Consider the following 23,547-nt stretch of genomic DNA (forward strand, 5'->3'; position numbering starts at 1 on the left):
GAATAATAATGGAAATAAGAATGAAACTTGAAGATCATAAATGAGATTCATGGGTATCCTATAATATTTATGATGAAGCATTTAATGCAATAAGTAACATTATGCATGTTTATGTTAACAATTTGAATATTAAGGGTGCTGTATGTGATGGGGTACCAAAAGATCTAAACATGTACAGAGCCGCTGACTGGATTAAGAAAGATGAATGGTAAGATATTCCCAGAGAAAGCCAAAACCACCAATACGGGTTGTTGCTCAAGCTAAAAGGGGCACAAGAAATTATTTTAAGATCTGCAGATTTCTTCAGAAGAAACTAGGAATTATGGCATCTGGAGATATATCTCGGTTTGAAAAGAACAGTTACCTCATAAATGCCAAGTCATGCACAGTCTGTTATATTATCCAATTTAAAGACATACCGTAGTGATGATATAAAGCTCGATATGGAACCCCATCTAAACTTTAGCTATGGAGGGGGAGTAATTTTCAATAGAGACTTGTATGGGTTTACGGAAGAGGAGATATTGGCCATGTGCCCTTTAACTGTATGGCAATTGCATAAAATCCCTGGAACATCAATGATTATCCTTACTTTCTAGGATGCTAATGTGCATTTCCACATTGACATAGAAAACGAAAGGATTAAAGTTCAACCTTTTAAGCTGAAGCCACTTCAATTTTTTCATTGCTTTAGATTTTGGCATCCTTCCAAGATTTGTAAGAATGAAAAAATGTTTAGTACTTGCTCCAATCTTTACCATGGAGAATGTACACTTGAGGCAAGGTATTTAAACTGCAACTGTAATCATAAATCTACTGATGGGAGCTGCCAGCTACGTAAGTTAAATGAAGCTGCCCTCAATAAATTCAGTATTGAACTTGTAAGCATAGGGTATGTCAAAAGACTGTTGAATAATTCAACTACCTATGCAAAAACATTGAAAACAGGAGGAAAAATTCCACAAGAGACATCCAACGCACCCATTACTGTAAATAGTTCTCATAACAGAAATCATCTTCTACTGATGAAGCACTGCATTATGAGGCAAGAATATTGCCTCCTGAAGCTTTGCCACTGTTTATTAACATAAGGCATTGCTCACCGCTATTCAACCTTTGTCCCCCATTACGAAAGATATTACTATACTAACCTCTCTCAGACTTTTTCCTTGTCTGATTTGATAGTTTCAATTAAAAAAAATATCTGGTGCAGCTGTAGTTGGGAAGATGCTTAAACCTGATAACTCTCCACCTCTTAATTATGAAAGAGAGAGACCTCTATCTCTCTCACCCCCTTCCATAAAGATCACTAAAATTGTGACATCAAGTAGGTACTGTATAATGATTTGTCTGTTGATATTTTAGATCAACCAGAAATTAAATTTAATCAATCAATAATTCAATTGTTCCGTAACCGAAATACAAACCACGCTATTTACATAGGGTTTACTTTCGGCGTAGCTGAAATGACGAGCCATTAGATTTTAACGAGGGTTAAACTACCCCCGCGCTAGTTAGCACGGGGGTAGGGGAGGGGTAGCTAGCTACCCCTCCCCCCCCACACACCCGTGAGCTGCCTCACTTCACTTTTGGCTCGGACGATGTACAGACGTTTCTGTCCCGTCCTCGCATATTTGACAGCCTTAATCTGTTTTTCTTTTTCTTTCAGTGTGTGTTTGTTTGAAGTTGGCCTCTACCTTTGCTTCCATTATGCGGAAATGCCCTGGACTTCCCGATCGCCCCTGTGAAACATTCATGTCGGCGGTCGAGACAGACCCTCACACCCTTTGCCCGCAGTGTCGAGGTCAACGGTGTGATAGTGATAATCTGTGTAAGGAATGTCGGGAGTGGCCTACCTCCCAGTGGGAGAGGTTTGCCCGGTGGCGTAAGAAGAGTTCTAAGCGAGACCGTTCTCCCTCAGGGACTGCCCTGGGGAAGGAAGGCTCCAAGGACTCTTCTTCCGTTGCCCGAACCTCCTCCGAAGCTCCCACTCGTTCGGTCTCTCGTGAGAGGCCGCCGAGTGGTAGCGTAGGCCCTTCTTTTGTTTCTCAAACACCGGGTGCGGGAGAGGGCGTTGCCTCCCATAGCGAGGCAGCTCCCCCTCCTCCTCCGGGGGAGGATATTATTGATTTTGTGGAATACGACCAGACTGTGTCTAACAATGATCTTTTCCAGCTTTGGGCTTCCTTGGGGCTTAAGGGCACGCCCTCCAAGGAAGCCCTGTTTGATATGATTCAGTTGGGGGCAGCTGTCCAACAGTCGCAGGTAATAGCAGAGGTAGACCCCCTGGCTATTGTCGACGTTGTTGTGGCAGAGGCGTCCGACGGGTCGGGTCAAACCCCTGCTGCTACTGTTGCGGATGTTGGTGAAGGCCCAGGTTCCCCCCTCCGAACATCCTTCGAGGGGGAAGTTGGGTCCAACGGTCTCTCCTGCGAGTGTTGCTCTCCCTCGGGGGATTGCACTAACAGAGACTCCTCTTCGGAGGACCGACGACGGTGATACCCTGCCTCGAGGTCGTCTTCGCCGTAAGGCTCGCCCTCCTCTTCGTCGCCGAGGCCTTCCTTCTCCTTACAAGGGAGTCAAGAGGCGCCTCCTCTTCGGGTCGTCATCCTCGTTGTCCCCTGTGAAGGACTCTTCTCGTCGGGAGCAGACCGTAGCAGTAACTCCACTGGACCTCTCTGCAGATCGTTCGCAATCTCCTGCGCCTGCCAGATCTTCCTTGCCTACGCAAGCACCGGTCCCTTCGGGGCAGAAGGGCTTATTCCACAATGTGGGTGAGGCCCTTCCGCGCCAGGTTTCACCTGTGCGCCCTTCAGTAGCGCGCAAGCGCCACCGCTCTCCTGATCGCCAGCGGCCGCCTGCTCGCCAGCGCTCTCCTGCGTGCCAGCGCTCTCCTGCTGTAGAGTCTCCTGACTCCTCGCCAGCGCTCTCCTGCTCGCCAACGCTCTCCTGATCGCTAGCGCTCTCCTGCTCGCCAGCGCTCACCTGCTCGCCAGCGCTCTCCTGCTCGCCAGCGCCCTCCTGCGCGCAAGCGCTCTACGGCAGATGAGTCGCCAGCGCTCTCCTGATCGCCAGCGCTTTCCTGATCGCCAGCGCTCTCCTGATCGCCAGCGCTTTCCTGATCGCCAGCGCTCTCCTGATTGCTAGTGCTCTCCTGATCGCCAGCGCTCTCCTGATTGCCAACGCGCCCCTGTTCGCCAGCGCTCTCCTGCTCGTCAGCGCTCTCTTGCTCGCCAGCTTTCACCTGCTCGCCTGCACTCTCCTGCTCAGCGCTCGCCTGCGCGCACCTCAGCCCCTGCTGCGCGTCAACAGTCTCCTGAGCGCCGTCAACCTCCTGCGCGCCCAGCGCGCCAACGTTCGCCCGCGCGCCCACATTCTTCGGATCTGGGCGCAGGCAAGGACATTGTTCCGTTGCCTCGCCAGCGTTCCCCTACGCGTCGACCGCCGCCTATGCTCCAGTATCCAGCGCGCACTAAAGTGCATGCGCGCCCACGAGTCATCTCCTGAGCACGCCCACAAGACTTCACCTTCACGAACATCAGCCACGGCGCGCCATCCTACGCGTCAGCGATCTCCTACGCGCCAGCGTTCTCCTACGCGCCTGCGCGCGAACGCTCGCCAACGCGCGAACGCTCGCCAACGCGCCCATGCGTATGTTCGCCACAGGGCTCCGACTCGCCCACGCGCCAACTCGCCCACGCGCCAACTCACCTGTGCGCAATCGGTCGCCCACGCGTTCCACGCGTCATCGATCACCAACGCGCCATCGTTCGCCAACGCTCCATCACTCGCTAACGCGCTTACTCTCGCTTAGGTTCCATCGTTCGCCTACGCGCCATCATTCTCCTGATCGCCAGCGATCACCCAGGCACTTGCGCTCACCTGTGCATTCATGCACACCCTCGCCTATGCGCCCCCTCACCAGCGCGCCCACTCGCCCGCGCGCCAACTCGCCAGCGCTCCCATACCCGCCCGCACCCTCATCTCCGCACGCCCGCGCGCCAACAGTCGCTCACGGGCGACCCAGTGATTCTGCCAGCGCGAAACACCGATTCTACCATCGCGCGACCCCCAGCGCGATTCCTGCCGGGTTTCGCAGCGTGCTCAACATTGCGAGGTACCGGGGCCGCGTACTTCCAGATCGTCCTCGCGATCACCATCGCAGAAGTGCCGAGCACACTCCCAGGAGCAGGAAGAGTCATCGGAGAGGCCCGGACAACATTCTTCTTCCCTTTCTTCTTTCCAAGCAGGCCCTGTAGTATCCACTCCGAAGGATCAACCGATCCCCTTCCCTCCAGCGGGGATCGCTGACACTGCAGCAGTGTCAGTCAGCCGCCAGCCTAAGTTTGGTTCCCTGATGAAAGCGGTGGTACAGGTTATGAAGCCAGCCCTCGCTGATCTGGGACTGAAACCAAAGGCTCCCTCGCCCCCACTGAAGAGAAGGATAGGAGTGGATTTCGTGGTGACTTCTCCCAGGGTTGAGCTGGCTCCCAAGAGTTCCGTCGGGAAGGCCCCTTCCCCCTCGCAGGCGTTTTCTCCTTCTCCTGTGGACGAACCTTTCCCGTCCTCGGGAGAATCCAGTAAGGTGAGACACTCCCACGCCACCAATGGGAGGAACCCCACCTCAAGGAAGAGAAACGTCTCGCGTAGGAGGGACCTTCCAGACCTCTTTGCTGGAGTCCTGTATCCCTCCCATGAGGGAGCCCAAGGACTCGAAGACGTTACCCAAATCATCGTCGAGGTTTCGTCCAGAGCCAACCTTTCCCTGGGAGAACGTCCGCGTGTCCCCCCATGAAGAGCCAATGGGGACAGGAGACTTAGCTGCCAGTCCACGAGGAGGAGAGCAGCGCGAATCGGAGCACGCCTTCTGGCAGGTCCTTGGACTAATGAGGCAACTCGATAGTATCAAGGACCCCGAGACCGCCCCTCGCGAAGGCAAGGATACAGTCCTGGACCAGGTTTATGGCATTCAGAAGCCCCCCAAGACCAGTGCAGCCCTGCCCTGGTCCCAGGGGGTGAAGAGCGCCAGGGACAAGGTCGAGGGCCAGCTTTCTGAGCTCGCCTCCTCCAGCCGTTCTTCTGCCGGGAACAAGCTCCTCCCACCTCCTCGCGTGCAGCAGAGGAGGTACTTCGAGATCATGGAGGAGCCTTGTTCAGCTCTTCCCCTCCACCACTTCGTGGAAGAGCTCACCAGGGATCTCTCTTTGGAGAAACTCAACGCCCGGCAGGTGACATTCTTGGCGTCGGAGATCCTGAGCCAGGAGAAGGTCGCGAAGTGTGCCATGCAGGCCACTTCGTGGCTGGATGTCTGGCTAGGGTCTCTGGGCATCCTATTGCGCTCTGAGGACTTGTCCAAGGAGAGTAATAGGAAGGCCCTGGAGACCTTCCTCCTCTCGGGCACGCGCTCCATCGAGTTTTTTAGCTCACCAGGTCACTAACCTGTGGGCTAACTCGATTCTCAAGCGTCATGATGCGGTGACCGAGAGGTTCCACCCGAATGTCCCTGCTATGGATGTCAGCAAGCTCAGACATTCCTCCATCCTTGGAGGAAACCTGTTTGAGCCCAAGGACGTAGAACGGACAGCTGAGAGGTGGAGGAAGACGAGTCACGATTCGCTCCTCCAGAAGGCCCTTACATCTCGGCCCTACAAACCTCCAGCTCCTCAACAACAACAGCAGCCTCGCAGGACACCGAAGCAGGCTCGGCAGCTAAGACCAAGGTGTCTAAATCGCAGGCCTTTCCAGTCAAAGACAAGAAGGGCGGAAAGTCCTCCAGGGGAGGCAAAAATCCTAGGAGCGGCCGAGGCCACAAGCGCTAGGATTGGCAATCCCCCTGCGTGTCCACCTGTGGGGGGGATGCCTACAAAGTTGTGTGCTCAGGTGGCAGCAACTCAGGGCCGATTCCTGGACGATCTCTGTGATCGGACAAGGATATCGCGTCCCGTTCATTTCATCTCTACCTGCCCTGACAGCGAATCCAGTGTCGTTGAGCTCCTATGCCATGGGATCGGCAAAGGGACTAGCCCTTCGGGCAGAAGTTGAGACCATGTTCAAGAAGGATGCTCTCCAGGAGGTCGTGGACGGCTCCCGTTTCTCCAGGTCAACCCTGCAGGTTAGGTAACGGCGTTGACTCCCCTAGCGAGTCAGCTACGTCAATTCCCCCAGGGAGTGCCTGCTCGTTTACTGACATCATGTCTTTTTGGCCATCACTGGGCGTCAAGGGTCCCCTTTCAAAGAAGGTTCTTTTTGAACTCCTTCAATTAGGAGTGGATAGAACGTGTTCTACTTCCTCCGCAGAGGTTGACCCTCCTTCTGTTGGCGCAGGTACTGCAGCCCGTTGGTCAGACCTCGAGTCTTTGTCCTACGCCGAGGATGTTGTGCATCCACCAGAGGCTGTGGCTGAGCATACTCTGAGGCAGGTTTCCCCTTCGGGAGAACACGTCTCTCGTTCACAAGAGAAGACCACCCCTGGGCATCGGCGGTCGCGTTACACTTACGATTTGTCCTCCAGGGTTGGAGGTAGAACACTGCCTTAAGTTCTCCTTCGGTGGAACAAACCTTCCCTTCGGGTGAAGTAGCTCTCGAGCTGGAGCAGTCTCCCCTTTAGGCAGAGTCGGCATTACGTTCCTCTTCAGAGGTTTGTAGGGTGGAGAGATTTGTGACCCCTCTCCATCCCGGACGTTCTCCTCCTTAGGCTGTGAGGAGACGTCTTTTTGAACCTACGGATTCTGATCATGTTGACTCTTCGGGGTCTCGTGACGATCACCTTTCAGGCTGGCGTGATCACGAGACTTCAAGCTCTCGTTATGTGGAACCTACGGGTTCTCGTAACACTGTGAGACCTTCGGGCCTCCGTCGCGTTGAACCTTCGGGTTCTGGTTGCATTGAGCCCTTGGGCTCTCGTAATGATGGTTACGCTGAGCCTTCGGGCTCTCGTGCCATCCGTCACGTTGAACCTTCGAGTTCTCGTGACAGGGAGGTCTTGGTCTCCCGTTGCAGTGACCTTTCGGGGTCTCGCAACCTTTGTTACGCTGAAAGGACAGTATCAAGATTCTCATGTGTGCACTAAGGCCTCAGAGCGCATCCAACTTTTGGATGAAAATCTTCATGTGAGGTTGAGCCTCATGATCACTCTGATGCCTCAGAGTCTTATGATCTAGTTCTTGAGGTTGATTCTCACCCTCACGCACACACTCCAGAGAGTACTAATGCTTCTGAAGAAGCGCTAGCTCTTGAGGTTGACCCTCAGCTTTGTGCATGCATTCTTCCCAAAACGTGCCCACTATTCTAAAAGAAAAAGCTATTACGAGGTTGGTAAGCTGTCACTTGCATGCGCTAAGGCACACAAGCACACCTCATAGTGTTCGTACACTTCTGAAGAAGAGCTTTTTGCAAAGCTGGAAGACTAGTCATAAGACTTTTAGCGAGGTGTAACTTTCCCACCACTAGCCGGGGGGGTAGGGGCCAGTAACGGCTGCCCTGCTCACACACACACACACACACGTGTTCTTTCGTCACTTTTACTTTTGACTTGGTGGAGAGTAGACGTTCGCCTCTCTCTATTGCCCTACTTTTTTTTACTGGCCTTTGACTAATTTGTTTTTTTAGTTTTTGTTTATTTTTCGCAGGTGTAAGTGTTACTGTTTTGGATATCTCTTCCCCTTTGACGGGGGACAACCTGTAGGTTGCAGGGCTCCCCAGCTTCCCTTAGTGCAGTGGCTCAGTTATCCTCCACAGGGAAGTTATTCTCTGCGTGGATGCTCCTTCACCTTATCAAGTAGATGTTGCTTGCACTCTGCGAGTTTGACGGGGGGAAGCCCAGAGCTCTGCTTCGGTTTTGCTCCTCTTCGTTGACAACGACACATTCCCTCATTCTGCGATGGCAGCCCGCGAAGGGAGTGCAAAGCCTAAAACACGTTCTTGCTCCTCTTGGGGCACACTTTTACCGTCCGGGGGTTAAGTTGTTTTCAGAGTGGTTTTCTTCAGCGCTAACGGCGTCTCACTTCATCATTTGTGTAATGCAGCCTGCGCAAGGAGTGCAAAGTCAAAAGCATCTTCCTGCGTCCTTCGGGGGTCGCCTTTCCCTTTCACGGGTAATGTTTTCTCCCTAGTGGTTTTTTTCAGCGCTGACAGCGACGCACTTCCTCATTCTGCAATGGCAGCTGGTTGAGGGTGTGCAAAGTCTGATGCCTGTTGATGTGGAAGTTGCGACTCTTGGGCCATCACCACCTTGATTGCCTGCGCCTGCGGTAGTTCCTGATCATCGGGCTGACAATGGCACTCTCCCTCGTTCTGATCTTGCGCAGGTGCGGAGGAAGGGCAAAATCCAAAGCTTGTTCCTGGTACTCATGGTGGACACCTTTTCCATGTGTGGGTCAGTCCTCCCTGGAGTAGTCATCGGGGTGTGGCTCGTTAGAGAATGAAGATGTAAGATGTTGCTCAACCCCCTCGAGTTTTTTCACTTCCAGCGTCCATCTGCATATGCTCCTAGATGTCCCGTATCACTTAGCAGACTCGCCTCGCCCAGCTAACTCATCTTGCTGAATTGTCTCGGCTAGTAGACTTGCATTGCCCTGTATCCTTGCCTTGGCCAGTCCTGCTGCAGCTTGTGATTGCCCATCCACTTGCAATCGCCTGTCAGGTCGTGATATCCTGTCGGCTCCTTATCACACGTCAGCCCGCGATCACCCGTCAGCTTGCGATCACCAGTTAGCTCGGGATCGTCTTATCATCCCATGATCACCTGTCAGCTCGCGACCACCTGTCAGCTTGCGATCGCTTGTCTCCTCCCTTCCGGGATCCTGGAATTCCAGCAACTGCTTCCAGTGCCTAACGATTCCTCTTCTTGTGATCGCCCTTTTATTCTCTACCACACTTCATGACTAACGACGAGACAGCACTGACCAGCTCGCGACCAGGTTCCTTCTCATGACCTTTCTCCAGCTTGCGACCGAGTTTCTAGCATGCGGGCCTGCTCGTGATTACTACTAGAATAGCGACCACCATTCATTGTCTCAGTGCTGCCCAGCTCCCGACTTTCCCTTCCGAGGTAAAGTTTCCCTCCGCCGTTGCGATCAGCAATCTTCACGAGAAGAAGAGAGTGTCTTTATTGCACATCCTGTTTCGAAAAAATGTCCGGTTACTCGAGGGAATCATCAACCAAAGTTTACCAGGCAAAGCAGGCAGCCTTCTGTTGTGTAGGTAGCGGAAGGGTATCACCCCTAACGACACCTCTACTCCAGTGATAGTGAAGTCCCTCCGACTCTTTGGGGGAAGATTTTCCTCTGTCTCGACAGGTCAAAGGCTACCGCTTAGTTTTGATCCTAGCCTTTGACTAGAAAGGGATTTCCTCTTCGTGAAAGTTGTCTATCCTCGTACGGAGTCTCCAACGTACCTCTCCTCAACTGGAGGTTAGACTGCCTACATGGAATATTGTCAGTTTATTGCAGTCTCAGAAGGGAGCACCCTTGTTGCCACTGTGTCAGACATCAGTTCTTCACCTAACACTTGGGACGACCTTCCTGCTCGCCCTGACCTCGGCCAGAATAATTAATGAACGGTGCGTACTGTCTTACGACATCAACGTCTCCCATTCCAGGGTTGAGAACAGGTAATACCCTGATACATGCGTAGTATGAAGGGGAAAAACCTCGGGTCAAAAGCCAGCAAGTTGGTTAGGACTTCCACCCACCTTAGGGATGACTCTTCCCTATTAAAGAGTGAAAGAGTTTGTATTTGGTGTAGGAACAAATGACAAATTTAAGGTAACTTGTATTTTTCCTATCAATACAAACCTTGAGCTCTTTATACAAATTTGGCCCTCCAACACCTGTCCCTCGGTAAGTCCTACCTGCCAGCAAAAGTGGCGATAGAACACAGGTGTGTGTGAGCAGGCTAGCTGGTACTACCCCTTACCCTGCCGCTAACTAGCGGTGGGGTTGTTACACCTTGCTAAAAGTCTTTTGGCTAGTTTTCCAGCTTCGCCAAATGTATATTTCCTAATAAAAAGCTCAAGGTTTGTATTGTTTTGAAAAATACAAATTGCTTTAAATTTGTCATTTTTTTTTGTTATGCAAATGGTTTATCATGTTACTTAACGGATTTTGATCAAAGTGAAAAATCTGTTTTTGGGTGAGAGGGCCATGTCGTCCTGATGGAAGGGCTTCTATAGGTAGCCTTCTAAGGGATATTTGCGATAGTGATACTCCCAGAGAATTAAACCAAAGGTCTCCAGGATTCTAACGCCTGGCGCGAGTATCAAATAAAGGATATCGCATAATATCGGGGGACGTATTCTGGATACGACACATGGCAATCTTCACCCCGAATAGATTTAATGCTTCGATGTAAGGGGGAAGAGTGGCAAAAGAAAGGGGTGCCGTTCTAGGTACCCAATGGACCTCCTTCCCTACTACTACCGTGACACCATTCCTATTCTTGCCGTTAAGCGGAACTAGCCACAGATAAAGTAATTTTGGGAGGGGTCAGCAAGAGGGTGGGTCCATCAGGACAACATGGCCCTCTCACCCAAAAATAGATTTTCGCGCTCTAGGCCCTGGACAACGGCGGATTTGCTCCATAATGCACAAACGCAAGACACAGGCATGTAGGGAATCAAGGAATACACTGGGTAAGCACAAGGGTGGAAGGTGAACACACAGGAACACCCGGGAACAGTACACAGGAAACACAAGTTACCACGCGGGGAACATGTGGGACACACAGAACGCACACAAAGGATCGATAGAGAACGAGAGCGACGTGTTGACACGTCGCGACCAGAGAACTTACTGGAGATGTTGACCTGGGCGGACATCGACCTAGCGATAAGCCTACCCTCGGGGCACATTCTTTAATGCCGGGGTAGGCCTCCATAGAAAACGGGATAGAGGGTACCCTACACAAAACTCTGGTCGGTAGAGAGGAGATTACAGGTAACTCCTAAGAAAGTAGTTCTCGGTAAGTATGTTAGGAAAAATAAAAATTACTTAAAATTTTTGATTTTCGCTTTGATCAAAATCTGTTTTTTGGCTCAGGCCATGTCGTCCTGATGGAAGTATACTAGAGAATTTTCTTGAAATTACTATTAGCTGTGGGTTTGTGTATGTGTCTTCCAACTTGAATAGATTTCCTTATCTGTCACTTCCATTAAACCTGGAGCTGGTTTAGTGCCTCCTGCCCCCAGCAGGGAAAATGTCGATATCGACAATAAGGATTCAAGGTTTGTATTTCCGTTGGAACAAAAGGGAAAACATTGAAGCTTACCTTTTTTACTTAAATTAAGAATGTAAGTTTTATTCCTCCATAAAGCATTGTTGTGATTTCAATGATGTAAGCCCTATACAGGGGTTTAATAAAACTCTTAGCGTATTTTATTAGTTTATAATTGAGGGAGCAGTAACAAGATGCGAATATAGTTAAGTATTTTATTACGCAACTGATTTATCAAATGTAGTTACAACAAAGTATGAATCTGATCCAGCATACAACACATCAAAACACATATTTTCTTGTGTAGAAAAAATATATAAAATACATTATCAGAATAACGCCACTCAATGGAGATGTGAAACCAAATCTATCTGACATAGTCAGATGTTCGGAAATGCATAAACACTGTAACGCAAACGTTCACTTGGCACTGGTGTATTGATCTGATATGCACCTACACAGAACAGTATGTCAACCATAGCTGTGATCTGCACTAGTGGGTAGGTATACCTATGCACCCGATGTGCTGTAAAGTCCCAAAACTGTCTTCTGTTCATCGCAGCACTAGACGGCGGGTTTAATCACACTACCCGCCGCCACCACAAAGTGTTTTATTTCATGTACTTGCTTCGCGTAATGTTTGTAGAAGACCCTGGATGATCTCCATCCAGTGTATGAGTGGAGTCTCAAAGTTCATATGTTGAAAGAAGTTCAACGAAGAAGCAACTTTCCTCGGATCGTGATCTGCGAGTGTACTGTCAGGATCCGCTCTGCGAATAAAGCAGGTGAGCTTCGCTCTCAGTAGTCTTAAAGATAGGTTTGATCCTGAAGTTTCGCCTCTGAACAGCTGTCCTCCCTTGAAGTTTAAAGTTCTTCGAAGATAGACCGTAAGACTACTGGGCAGAGAGAGGCATCTTCCTTCAATGGGCAATTTCTCCAAGGACCCCACCTCTTGGTGGGTAGCTCGTTCTTGGCAAGAAAGGCAGGATCAGGAAAAAGGTTCAGTTCTCCTGAGTCTAGGAACTGAATATGGGCTTCATTTCTCGATAAGGCCACTTTTTCACTAACTCTAGCCCCTGAGGCTATTGGGAACAGAAAAATGACTTTCTGTGTTAAATCCTTTAGAGTATAGTCCTCATTATCCAAGTTCGAAACATAGTGGAAGACTGTGTCCAAAGACCACGTGATGGGCTTTGGTGGGGCTACAGGCTTGAGTCTAGCGCATGCGTTTGGGATCTTATCAAAGATTTCACCTGAGAGGTCCACCTCAAAAGCGTACAGAAGTGGTCTAGCCAGGGCCGATTTACAAGAAGTAATTGTAGTAGAGGCCAGGCCTTGTTTGTGGAGGTGTATGAAGACTGTAAGACAGAAATCTATCAATATCTCTGTCTGTTTCCTTGCTTTCACAGAGGGCACCCATTTCTTCCAGGATGATTCGTATTGCCTCCTAGTCGAACTTGACTTGTATTCCTCGATGAAGTCAAGTTTATCCTTCGAGATTCCGAACTTTTTGTTCGCTGCTAAGGCGAGAAAATCATTAGATGTAGGTTGCTGGTTCTCGAGGATGAAGCGTATACAGTTGACTTCTGGACCAGTTGAGATAGCACTGGATTCAGAAGAGGAAACAGCTTCAGTTTCAACTCTAGGGCTAGAGGGAACCAATTGCTTTTGGGCCACTTGGGGGCTACTACGGCTGCTGTCCCTCTGAAGGATCTTAGCTTGTTGAGGACTCTTAGCCGTAGATTGGTTGGTGGAAATAGGTAAATGCGATTCCACCTGTTCCAGTCGAGGGACATGGCATCCATCGCTTCTGCTTGAGGGTCCATGTAAGGGGCTACGTTACGAGATAGTTTCTTGTTGTCGCTCGTTGCAAAGAGAATTGCAGTTCTGAGACTTTTTCCGAGATGAAAGAGAATGAGTCTGCGTCTAGGGACCATTCTGTCTCTATGGGCTTTCGCCTGGATAGAGCGTCCGCCGTCATATTGCGGAACCCTTGTAAGTGAACTGCTGATAGGTGCCATCCCTTCCTCCTTGCCCGGTAGAAGATGGCTAACATCACATGGTTGATGTGGGGTGATCTCGAGCCTTGTCTACTTAGACACTTTACTATCACCTCGTTGTCAAGGACCAATGTGATGTGGATTGACTTGCGAGGGGATAATCTCTTCAACGTCAGGAATACTGCCATAGCTTCCAGAATGTTGATATGAAATATCTTGAACTGGCGCGACCAATTCCCTTGCACATTCTTGTCGTGAGAATGACCTCCCCATCCTTCCAAGGAGGCATCCGTGTGTATCACCACTGATGGTTGCGGTGGTTGTAGGGGAATTGTCCGTGCTAGGCTCTTGGCTGTTGACCACAGCTTTAACTGCGTGCGCAACAAGGCCGGGGCCAACCTTAGTTGATTTCTTCGAGCATTTGATGCATATTTTCTCCAGACTCCTGACGCATCTTTCAAACGTGCCTTTAGCACAGGGTCTGCCACTGCTGCAAATTGGAGAGCCCAATACTCTTTCCTGTTGGCGTCTTGGAATCCTCTTGTGACGGATTAGTCTCTTGACAGATCCCGCTATTTCTCTCCTCTTCTTGGATGGAATGGAGAGGTGGTGTGACTTTAAGTTCCATTGGTTTCCTAGCCACTGGAACTGTTGAGCTGGAGTGAGACGAGACTTCTTGCAGTTGATCTTGAAGCCCAGATGTTCCAAAAACTGGATCAGTCTGTGGGCTGCTTGCAGACAAGTAGTCTTTGATGCTGCCCATACCAACCAGTCATCTAGATAAGCTACCACTTGAACACCTTCGGAGCGTAGCTGTAGGATGATTGTGTCTGCTAGCTTCGTGAATATCCTTGGGGCTGTGTTCAGTCCAAAGGGCATTGCTCTGAAGACAAACTTCTTCTGTAGTTTGAATCCTAGGTAGGAGGAGAAAAGGCGACTCATTGGGAGATGCCAGTAAGCATCTGCTAGGTCTATTGAGACTGTGTACGCCTCTTTTGGCAGAAGGGTCCTTATGTGTTGCAAAGTAAGCATCCGGAACTTCTTGTTCTCGATGAACTTGTTGAGTGGAGACAAGTCTAGAATGATGAGTTTGTCTGAGTCTTTCTTGGGAACACAAAACAGCCTTCCCAGGAACTTGATGGACTTTGCTTTTCTTTATCACCTTCTTGTTCAAGAGTTCTGAGGTATATTCTTATAACAAGGGGGTGGAGTCTTGGAAGAATTCTGGAAAATGGGGTGGAGTTCTGCTCCATTTCCACCCGAGTCCATTCGGGATTAGGCTGTGGGCCCAGTGATCGAAGGTCCAGCGATCCCCAAAGTGATGTAGTCTTCCCCCTACCTGGAACCCCTCTTTGCTTGGGGGTCCTGCGAATTTATTTTTGCGACCATATCCACCTCGGCCCCAAGAGAAGTTACCTCCTGGAGAACTTCTCTTAATAACTTTTCCTTTCCGACTGGGGCGCAAGGAAGTCGACTGCCTTTCAAAGGTATAGTTAAACACCGGTGACTAGGCTACCAGTTGTTGTGGGATCATCTGGAAGGTGGTCTGAGGCATCGTGGTCATAGTCATGGCAGGGAGTTGTGCAGGTCTTCGTGGTCTCTTCACCCTTTTGTTCTTGGGCTGGGGACCTCCGTCCGAAGAAGATTTCCTTTTTGAGGACATGCCCCACCTTTGGAGAATGTTCTTGTTCTCCGTGATTGCTCTCGCAATGACCTCTTGGACCAGTTCCTGTGGGAAAAGATCGTTACCCCAGATACTCGAGGTAATTAGCTTCCTTGGTTTGTATCTGATGGTTTCTGAAGCCAGGATGAACTCTCTACAAGCTCTCCTCGCTCTTAGGAAAGCGTATAGGTCTTTCATAAAGGTACCCATGTGAGATTTAGCCAGGAAGAGGAACATTTTTGGGGCATTATGTTGACCTGCACTCATTTCCAAACAGTTCTGATGAGAGAGGGAAGCTGCAAGTCTCTCCTTTGACTCCTGTTCCTTCCTCAGAAGATGGTCTGGCAACTTCGTAAGGTTCTCATTGAACTGTTGTCCTGCGATCTCTGAGTCTAACTTAGAGATGGAGAAGGTTAGGTGGACATCCTTCCACTTCTCCTCGCAGGTAGGCATGGCTAGAGATAATGGCTTGCATTCCTCTAGGGTCGGGCAGGGTTTTCCCTCATCGACGGCCTTGACGGCAAAGTCTAGTGCTTTCTCCGTTTCGGTGGGGTGTTTCTTGCTCAGTGCCGAGACTTTGGAGTTGGTATATCCAGTTCCCTTCAAGGCCTTCAGGAAGATGGCTTGCGCCTTCTCGTGTTCAAACACGATGACCTCTTTGGGGACCGTTTCTTCTTGGGTCGCATTTTTGTTCTGCAGTCTCACATAGCCCTCTGGATAGGCCGAAAAGTTAGGCCAGAACTCAAGGTCTTCAATCTGCCTGGCTCCCAACTTCTCGGAAATTAACAGTTTCTCATTCATCATTGGCATATGCTCCGCATACCTCCAGGGATTGGTTTCGGAGCAATGAGGGAGATCAGACACTGAGAGGCTTCTTAGAGGTGCCCTTGGTGGTTCCGAAGCGGTCCATCTTCTCCTGCAACAACTTTGCTGCTGCTTGAGTGATTCCCACATCGTCTCTTGTTCCCATTGGAACGACTCCATCATTCGTTGAAGAGATGTCAGAATCTATTCGCTTGCGTTAACCTGGGTAACAGGTTGTGGAGTTGAGGCCGAGGACGTTTACGCCAGAGGTTGGTATGCCGTCACGACAAACTGAGGGTCGTCTGTTTCCGTTGACAAAGATCCTTCTTCCTCCATTCGGGGAGGGTCCATGTTCTCTTCAGGGCCACCTTGTAGTAGGTCTTGTTCGGTGTCGTTGGACACTTCTGACATCCTCTCTTGGTGGATGTCCATGCCTTCTAGGGCCTTGTTGATGTCCGAGTCAATCTTCAGTTGAACGAAATGCGACTGGAGCTGTTCCTGGGACACCACCGCACTCTGCAAAGCCTTGGGGAACAGTAGGCACCTCAGGGAGTCATTTGGTAAGTATGGTCCTGGAGAGTTCTTTTGGAACCCTCGTACCCATTTGCAAAGGGCGTCCCTCGCTGTATCCCTAGTCTCTAGGGTAACTACAGCGGTTTGCCGAAGCCGTTGGCCAGCAGGGTTGAGGAAGTGGGGCAACCCTTCGGGTCCCAATACCTTAGGACTCCTGTGACGATGCAGCAAGGGGCATGAGTCCTGCACATCGTGTGGCCACAGAAGTCTTTCCCCTTGTGGTTGCAGAACATCGCTCTGCACTTCTCCATAGGGTCATCCTGTAAAGGAAAATATCAAATGAGTATTTTTTGTTTTTTATATCAGTGATATCAAAGCATACAGTCTATGATAACAATAGTAATCACTATTGTTTATGGTAGCTTAGGATAGTAAGCTTGAAAGGAAATAGAAAAGATTCATATATGTATTTCCTCTCCCAGGCCATTGCTGAGATCTCCGTCGTATTAATATTCAGTTTCCCTGATAGGGAGGATACAAGGTAGATAAACTCTAGGAACTAGAGTTAGAGTTAGTAAATAGCTTATACAAACATTATCCACCTGTAGCATTATATTAATACTGTTCGGGTATTTTGAGTTCCTGATGATCAAGGAAAACCATCTGGGTGTTGAGGGAGTACTCAGCCTCAACAGAATATCATGGTCTCAACAATCATCTGCGATAGGAAACACAAAGTATGTTAGAAAATATATGTACTACTGTATAGTTGTATATGGTAGTTTGCCAGCAGACACTGCCGGTGTTGGGTTAGTACCTGACGGTGCTAACGGAAAGAGAGAGAGAAAGGTTATGGAAGGAGAATTTCCTACTATTATGAATGAACATAACAGCTGGAAGTTTTGGAGGACTATAAGACCGCCTACTGTCTCGTTACCAGAATGAAAGTTCCAATGGGAGGGGAAAGAATCTATCAGATTCTGGCTCCCAACCATCCACAAAAGGTCTGTCGCCGACAATGAAGCCGGCGGCAATGAATGTGGATGGCAGCTCAAGAGAGAGCTGAGGACTTTCCAAAGTATGTTAGGTTTTCCACCAGAAGCCGTTAGAAGCTGTCTCAATCTTCCCCCAATTTTATTAACTTTCTGTGAAGGAAGGGAGTTAGAGGGAAGGTGGCAGAGACGGCTGAACTAACTGCCGCCGGCAGGGTACCAGCCGGTAATGCAGTCATCCTAGCAAGCCGGGATGACTGTTAGAATACCGGTGAAAGAATTTTGTGACGGCATTGTCACTAAAGGACAGGGGGAAGGGGTTGAGGGTCTTACAGTTCATTGATATCGGACGTGGCGGCAAGTATGCCACCTTCCTCAAACAATGAGCTGGGGAAGCATGGCTTCCTGTGCTGACGACATTGTCGTCGGCAAGACATGGTCACCCTGAGTATGTCACTATCTGAATCAAAGTCGGGGGCAATAAGAACATCATTCTACTCAACGGCCATGAGAGACAGTGGTTGCCGCCGCCCATGACGGCGGCGTCACTCGGGGAGAGAGGAAGGGTTTAGCCTCTTCTCTCAGAGAGAGAATAATTATCGTAACTTGTCTATAGATTCTAGAGAATGTAACATCTCATTCGAATCGAGAAGTAACGATAAGGGGGAGGCTAAACGGGGAATTACTTTACTAATGTATATATGAGCAAGAGTAGCCTTGCTCTGGTAGGAGCCCCGGCAAAGGTAATCGGTACCACCGGGGTTCCCGCCCGCATACGATAAGTAAAGTCACATGATAGAGAAAGAATAATTTTCATGTATGCAGTATCACGTCTTGTATAATTTGCCTAACTAGCTAATATAATAGCTTAAAAACCGGGAAGTGTCACCCTACTATCTAGATAATATGTGAGAATGTGACGGGCGACAGCAGTCATAAAAGGGCTGCCTCCGGTCTCGGCAACGCTCACCCAAACACACTTAAATTATTGAAATTTAACTGTGAAAAGGGAGACTAAAATTACACACAGGAAAGAATTAATACTCAACTTTCTAGATGACGAAGATGGTGGGGATTGCATGATGAAAATTCCGAAAAACTAGTAAAAAAACACCGTGCTAAGGGGAGCATAACACTCTTAGCAGGCTACTAGAATAGGAATGGCGTCACAGTAGTAGTAGGGAAGGAGGTCCACCGGGTACCTAGAAAGGCACCCCTTTCTTTTGCCACTCTTCCCCCTTACATCGAAGCGTTAAATCTATTCGGGGTGAAGATTGCCATGTGTCGTATCCAGAATACGTACCCTGATATTATGCGATATCCTTTATTGGATACTTGCGCCAGGAGTTAGAATCCTGGAGACCTTTGGTTTAATTCTCTGGGAGTATCACTATCGCAAATATCCCTTAGAAGGCTACCTATAGGAACCCTTCCATCAGGATGACATGACCTGAGCCCTAAAAAATAATTTTTTTTTTTTTTTTTTTTTTTTTTTTTTTTTTTTTTACTGTTGGTGCTAATTTCCTGTTGAATAAAGCATTGGATACTTTCATAGATTCAAGTATTTCTTCATTTGATGCTATAATTTAGAGACCTTCAAAGAGATTTCCTATCTCCTTCAATAAATATTCTTTTTCCAAACAAGAATGAACTAGTTACACTAGAAATTATGATTTTACAGGAACCGTTTAACAGTATGTAAGTGCCAGAATAGAGTTCGAGGAAAGGTTGTTGTCCTAACAGGAGCAACAAATGGTATTGGATATTATACTGCTTTGGACTTGGCAAAGAAAGGCAAGTAACTCTAACACAGTATTTTAAGAAGACCTTAATGTAATACTGTATAGTGTATGAATATATTACAATTTTACATTTGCCAAGAATAACTAATATGATTTTAAGTAAAATGCATTATTATTATAGATATAAATAGATCCTCAAGAAGCAAGTAGAAGTTGTACGTTTCTCAGTGTTTATTCCTTAGAATACTAAATAAGATTATGCTACTTTGCTTCCATTTTATCATTCTGTTGGTATCTTGAATTTTTCAAACATTTTATTTGTTGACAAAAGAGCAAGTATTAAGAAAAGTATCCTGTTGCTGAAAGTATTCTAATGTAACTTGATGTTTTAGTATTTATGGAGAGGATAATCATTGAGTTAATGCAATACCCTAAATGGCCACATAAAAGGGGCATCAAGAAGTAAATGAGCCTAACTTAAAAACCATTATAAATGTACTTTAAAAGTTAAGGTTATTTTAGACTTATTATTAGCGCTAAGCGGGATGGGATTTGACAGTTTGTCGAGTCATAAGAATATTGAGGAATTGAAAGGGATGCTAATGCAGATAGGATAAAATGTGTGACTGGAGAAAAGAAACTCGCTACAGAACTGATGCTAAAAGATAAGAAATAGAGAAGATGGGGAGTCACTGATCTCCAAAGTCCTTTTCTTATTTAGAAAGGAGTATTTTACGGTAATCTCTAGAAAAGACAGTAATGATCTGCCCTTGTAATTGCTGTCTGTGGGCTCTTGTTAACATATTGTTTATATCTGATTCAGTATGAATATTCTAATTTGCCCTACTGTGTTTACGGAAACTGGATACATGTATTCTTTTATCAAATCTAAATTACATAAGATTCAAACTTATGATTGAGAAGTAAAGTACTTGTTTTAGTTTTCCTTACAACAGGGTTTAATTAAACATTGAGGATTGGGTTTATATACGGAGTTGAAACAAAATTGATGGAAGGCTTTTGATACTATATTTCTTTAAAGGATTGTTGGAGAAAGTCCTTTAGATAATGCCCAATCTCCTGTTTGTTCCGACACAAATATAAACCATTTTGCTTTCAAGTTAATATTATTTCATTGAATGCTGAAAACTAGCCAAAATACTTTTTAGCGAGGTACAACTACCCATCGCTAGGTAGCGGGAGGTAGGCCAACCACCCTGCTCACACACACTGGTGAAATACCTCCACTTTTTATTTTGGCTTGGGAGTAAAAAGACAAAAAATTTCTCTCCCTCCCAATAACCCTTATAACTGGCCTTTGACTTGACGTTTTTGCTCATTCATACTCTGTTGGAGGGGAAATGAGTAGAACAATGATCAAATGACCCAGGGGCAACCCGTAGGTGTGTACATCGTTGCTTCCCTTAGTGAAGCAACGGCGCCTTATACGAGGGTAGTCTCTCAATGCTTTTTGTGGCAACTCCTTCCTTTTTTGGGGTTTTCAAATCTCCCCGTACAAGGACATAGCGGAAGCACACACCTGCCTTCCCAGGGAAAGACTTCAGTTTCCCTTTAGAGATTCTGAAGGCTGTAGGTCGCAGGAACCTCCTTTGTCTCTGCCAGCAGCTGTCTCGGCTCTTTCTTCTCTCATTCATGCTTCTTTGGTAGTCAGCTTTTGCTCAGAGAGTTTATGCCTCAACTGAAAAGGAGTACAATTTAACCATAAAAGAAACACTTTCTGGTACAACTCAGGAACATAAATGGTGGTCTACCCTTAAATCTGCACTCTTTGGTGTAGATGCAACAGTTCCTCCTTTACTTAAACCAGATGGCTCAGTCACTCACTGTCCAAAGGAAAAGGCAACCCTTTTGGCTGATGTTTTTGACAGTAAACAGAGTAATGAAAAACTTGTACTTCCTCATTCCTGTTTTCCTGAGGCTAAACTAACTAGTTTAGCTTTTCGATCTCGTGAGATTAAAGCTCTGTTGATGGACCTTGATGCTTATGGAGGTGTAGACCCAAATGGTATTTTTCCTTTGTTTTTTATAAAGACAGCAGATTTCTTAGCTCCAAAGTTATCTGTTATTTTGCGCAAGTTAGCAAGAAGTGGAGCTTTTAGCACTAGTTGGAGAATTGGTAATGTTACTCCTCTATGTAAATATGTTTGTGGTAGCTCAAGTCCCACTGATTACCGCCCAATTTCCATAACTCCCATATTATCTAAAGTTTTTGAACGTCTTCTGGCAAAACGTCTTAATAGGTTTGCTGAAGGTAATCATCTACTCCCTAGTTTGCAATTTGGTTTTCGTAAAGGCCTTGGAGCATGTGATGCCCTTCTTACAATCTCCAATGCAGTACAGAAATCCCTTGATTGTGGTCGGGAAGTTCGTATGATTGGCCTTGATTTTAGTGCTGCCTTTGACCGTGTTAATCATGAGGCCCTTGTTTTCAAACTGAAACAGTTGGGAGTGGGTGGGTCGTTTCTTAGCATTATTATTGATTTTTTAAGTAATAGATCTCAAAGAGTTGTTGTTGATGGGCACCATAGTGATTATAGGAATGTGATATCCGGTGTTCCACAGGGTAGTGTTCTTGGCCCATTACTTTTCATACTATATACACATGACATGTGGTTTGGCCTAGAAAACAAGCTTGTTGCATATGCAGATGATGCTACTCTCTTTGCATCAATTCCATCCCCTGAATGTAGATCTAGGGTTGGTGAATCCCTTAATAGAGATTTAGCTAGAATTAGTGCATGGTGCAAATTATGGGGTATGAAGTTGAATCCTAACAAAACTCAAAGTATGATTGTAAGTAGGTCAAGGACGGTGGCTCCTCAACATCCGGATCTCAGTATTGATAATGTTTCTTTAAATATGTATGACTCTTTCAAAATTTTAGGTGTGATTCTCGACAGTAAATTTACTTTTGAGAAACATATAAGGTCTGTGTCTTCTTCAATTGCACGAAAAATAGGCTTATTGAGAAAGTCTTTCAAGATTTTCGGTGATCAATCTATTCTGAAGAAGTGTTTTAATTCTTTCATTCTACCTTGTTTTGAGTATTGTTCTCCTGTCTGGTCTTCAGCTGCTGATTCTCATCTTAATTTGTTGGACAGAAACTTACGGTCTATCAAATTTCTTATTCCTGATCTAGATATTAATCTCTGGCATCGTCGTTCAATTAGTTCATTATGCATGTTGCATAAGATTTTTCATAACTCTGACCATCCTTTACATTCAGATCTCCCTGGACAATTCTATCCCGTTCGTAATACTAGGCAGGCAGTTAATTCTAATAGCCAGGCCTTCTCCATCACGAGGCTCAATACTACGCAGTACTCTAGAAGTTTTATTCCAGCTGTTACCAAGTTGTGGAATGATCTTCCTAATCGGGTGGTTGAATCAGTAGAACTTCAAAAGTTCAAAGTTGGAGCAAATGCTTTTTTGTTGACCAGGCGGACTTGAGTCTTTTATAGTTTATTTATGACATATTTGTTTTTGATGTTGTTAATAGTTTATATATGACATGTCTGTTTTGACGTTGTTACTGTTTTTAGAATGATTTATTGTTAATTTGTTCTCTTCATTTATTTATTTCCTTATTTCCTTTCCTCACTGGGCTATTTTTCCCTGTTGGAGCCCCTGGGCTTATAGCATCTTGCTTTTCCAACTAGGGTTGTAGCTTGGATAGTAATAATAATAATAATAATAACAAGAGCAGTTGCGACTACTAACCCTTAGGGTTTTCCGTCGGGCTATCCTTTCAAGGAGAACCTAGAAACTGATTTTTGCCCCATTTCAAAGCTCGTAGCTTATTATGCCCGCCCTCAGTTTGAGTCTTTTTAGCAGGCTAAGAGTATACATGTTTGCTACACCGAGCTCCTCTTTCAGCTGATGAACAGCCTTCACGTCCACGAGTCTTGTAAGTGATTATCCTATGGGGCAATAGCCTATATAAATTATGCCTGCTTTATCTACGTTGGGCACAACAAAGTTCATGTAGTTTTATGAGACCAGGCCCTTCAGGACCTGTGCCTCAGGTTTCTGCCTCTCATGAGGCAGAACCTGCTGTTCTATAAGTTCAGCAAAGCCTAATTTGTCTCCTTGCGAATGAATACAGTTAAGCCTTGTTATTCACAATTTTTAGGTTACAGACACAGGCGTGATAAGCAAATTTTCGCGAATATGGGTTACAAGGGCTACCTCCTAACTTGAAAAGTCACTGCCACTTGCCACGAGCGGGTGCCCGAGCTGATGATTAACACAGTAAATGTGGCCTAATATTATTTTAATTTGGTTTCTACCACAGTTTATAATCATATGTACAGTGTACAGTACATGTATACACATGTACACTACTTACTGGACACAGTAAGGCTAAAGTAAATCTTTACCGACTACAGTGCTGTAAGTGTTCGGTGATTTCGTTCAGACGACTTGACGTAGTCTACTCGTTTTCTTGAAGCATGACGAAACTCCTTATCTGTTGTCTCTTGCGCAGTATGTTATATCTACAGTGCAGTAACCTATTAATTATATTTATTTCATCTTCTATTTCAATGGGCTTGAAAAATGAAAAATAATGATAGAAATATCATCCGTAACATTACAGTACT

General features: G+C 46.9%; 1 protein-coding gene across 7 annotated transcripts in view; it reads left to right on the top strand.

Annotated features, from left to right (window-relative positions):
* The window catches only part of LOC137627654 (WW domain-containing oxidoreductase-like), a 172,419-nt gene that overhangs the window by 35,912 nt on the left and 112,960 nt on the right, over positions 1-23,547 (top strand). For all 7 annotated transcript variants that reach the window (XM_068358818.1, XM_068358816.1, XM_068358815.1 and 4 more), the window contains one exon: positions 18,865-18,977. In XM_068358818.1, coding sequence (XP_068214919.1) covers positions 18,865-18,977 — 113 coding nt within the window. The remainder of the gene's footprint in view (positions 1-18,864; positions 18,978-23,547) is intronic.

The sequence above is a fragment of the Palaemon carinicauda genome, chromosome 35, assembly GCF_036898095.1.
Source record: "Palaemon carinicauda isolate YSFRI2023 chromosome 35, ASM3689809v2, whole genome shotgun sequence".
In the NCBI taxonomy this organism is placed as follows: domain Eukaryota; kingdom Metazoa; phylum Arthropoda; class Malacostraca; order Decapoda; family Palaemonidae; genus Palaemon; species Palaemon carinicauda.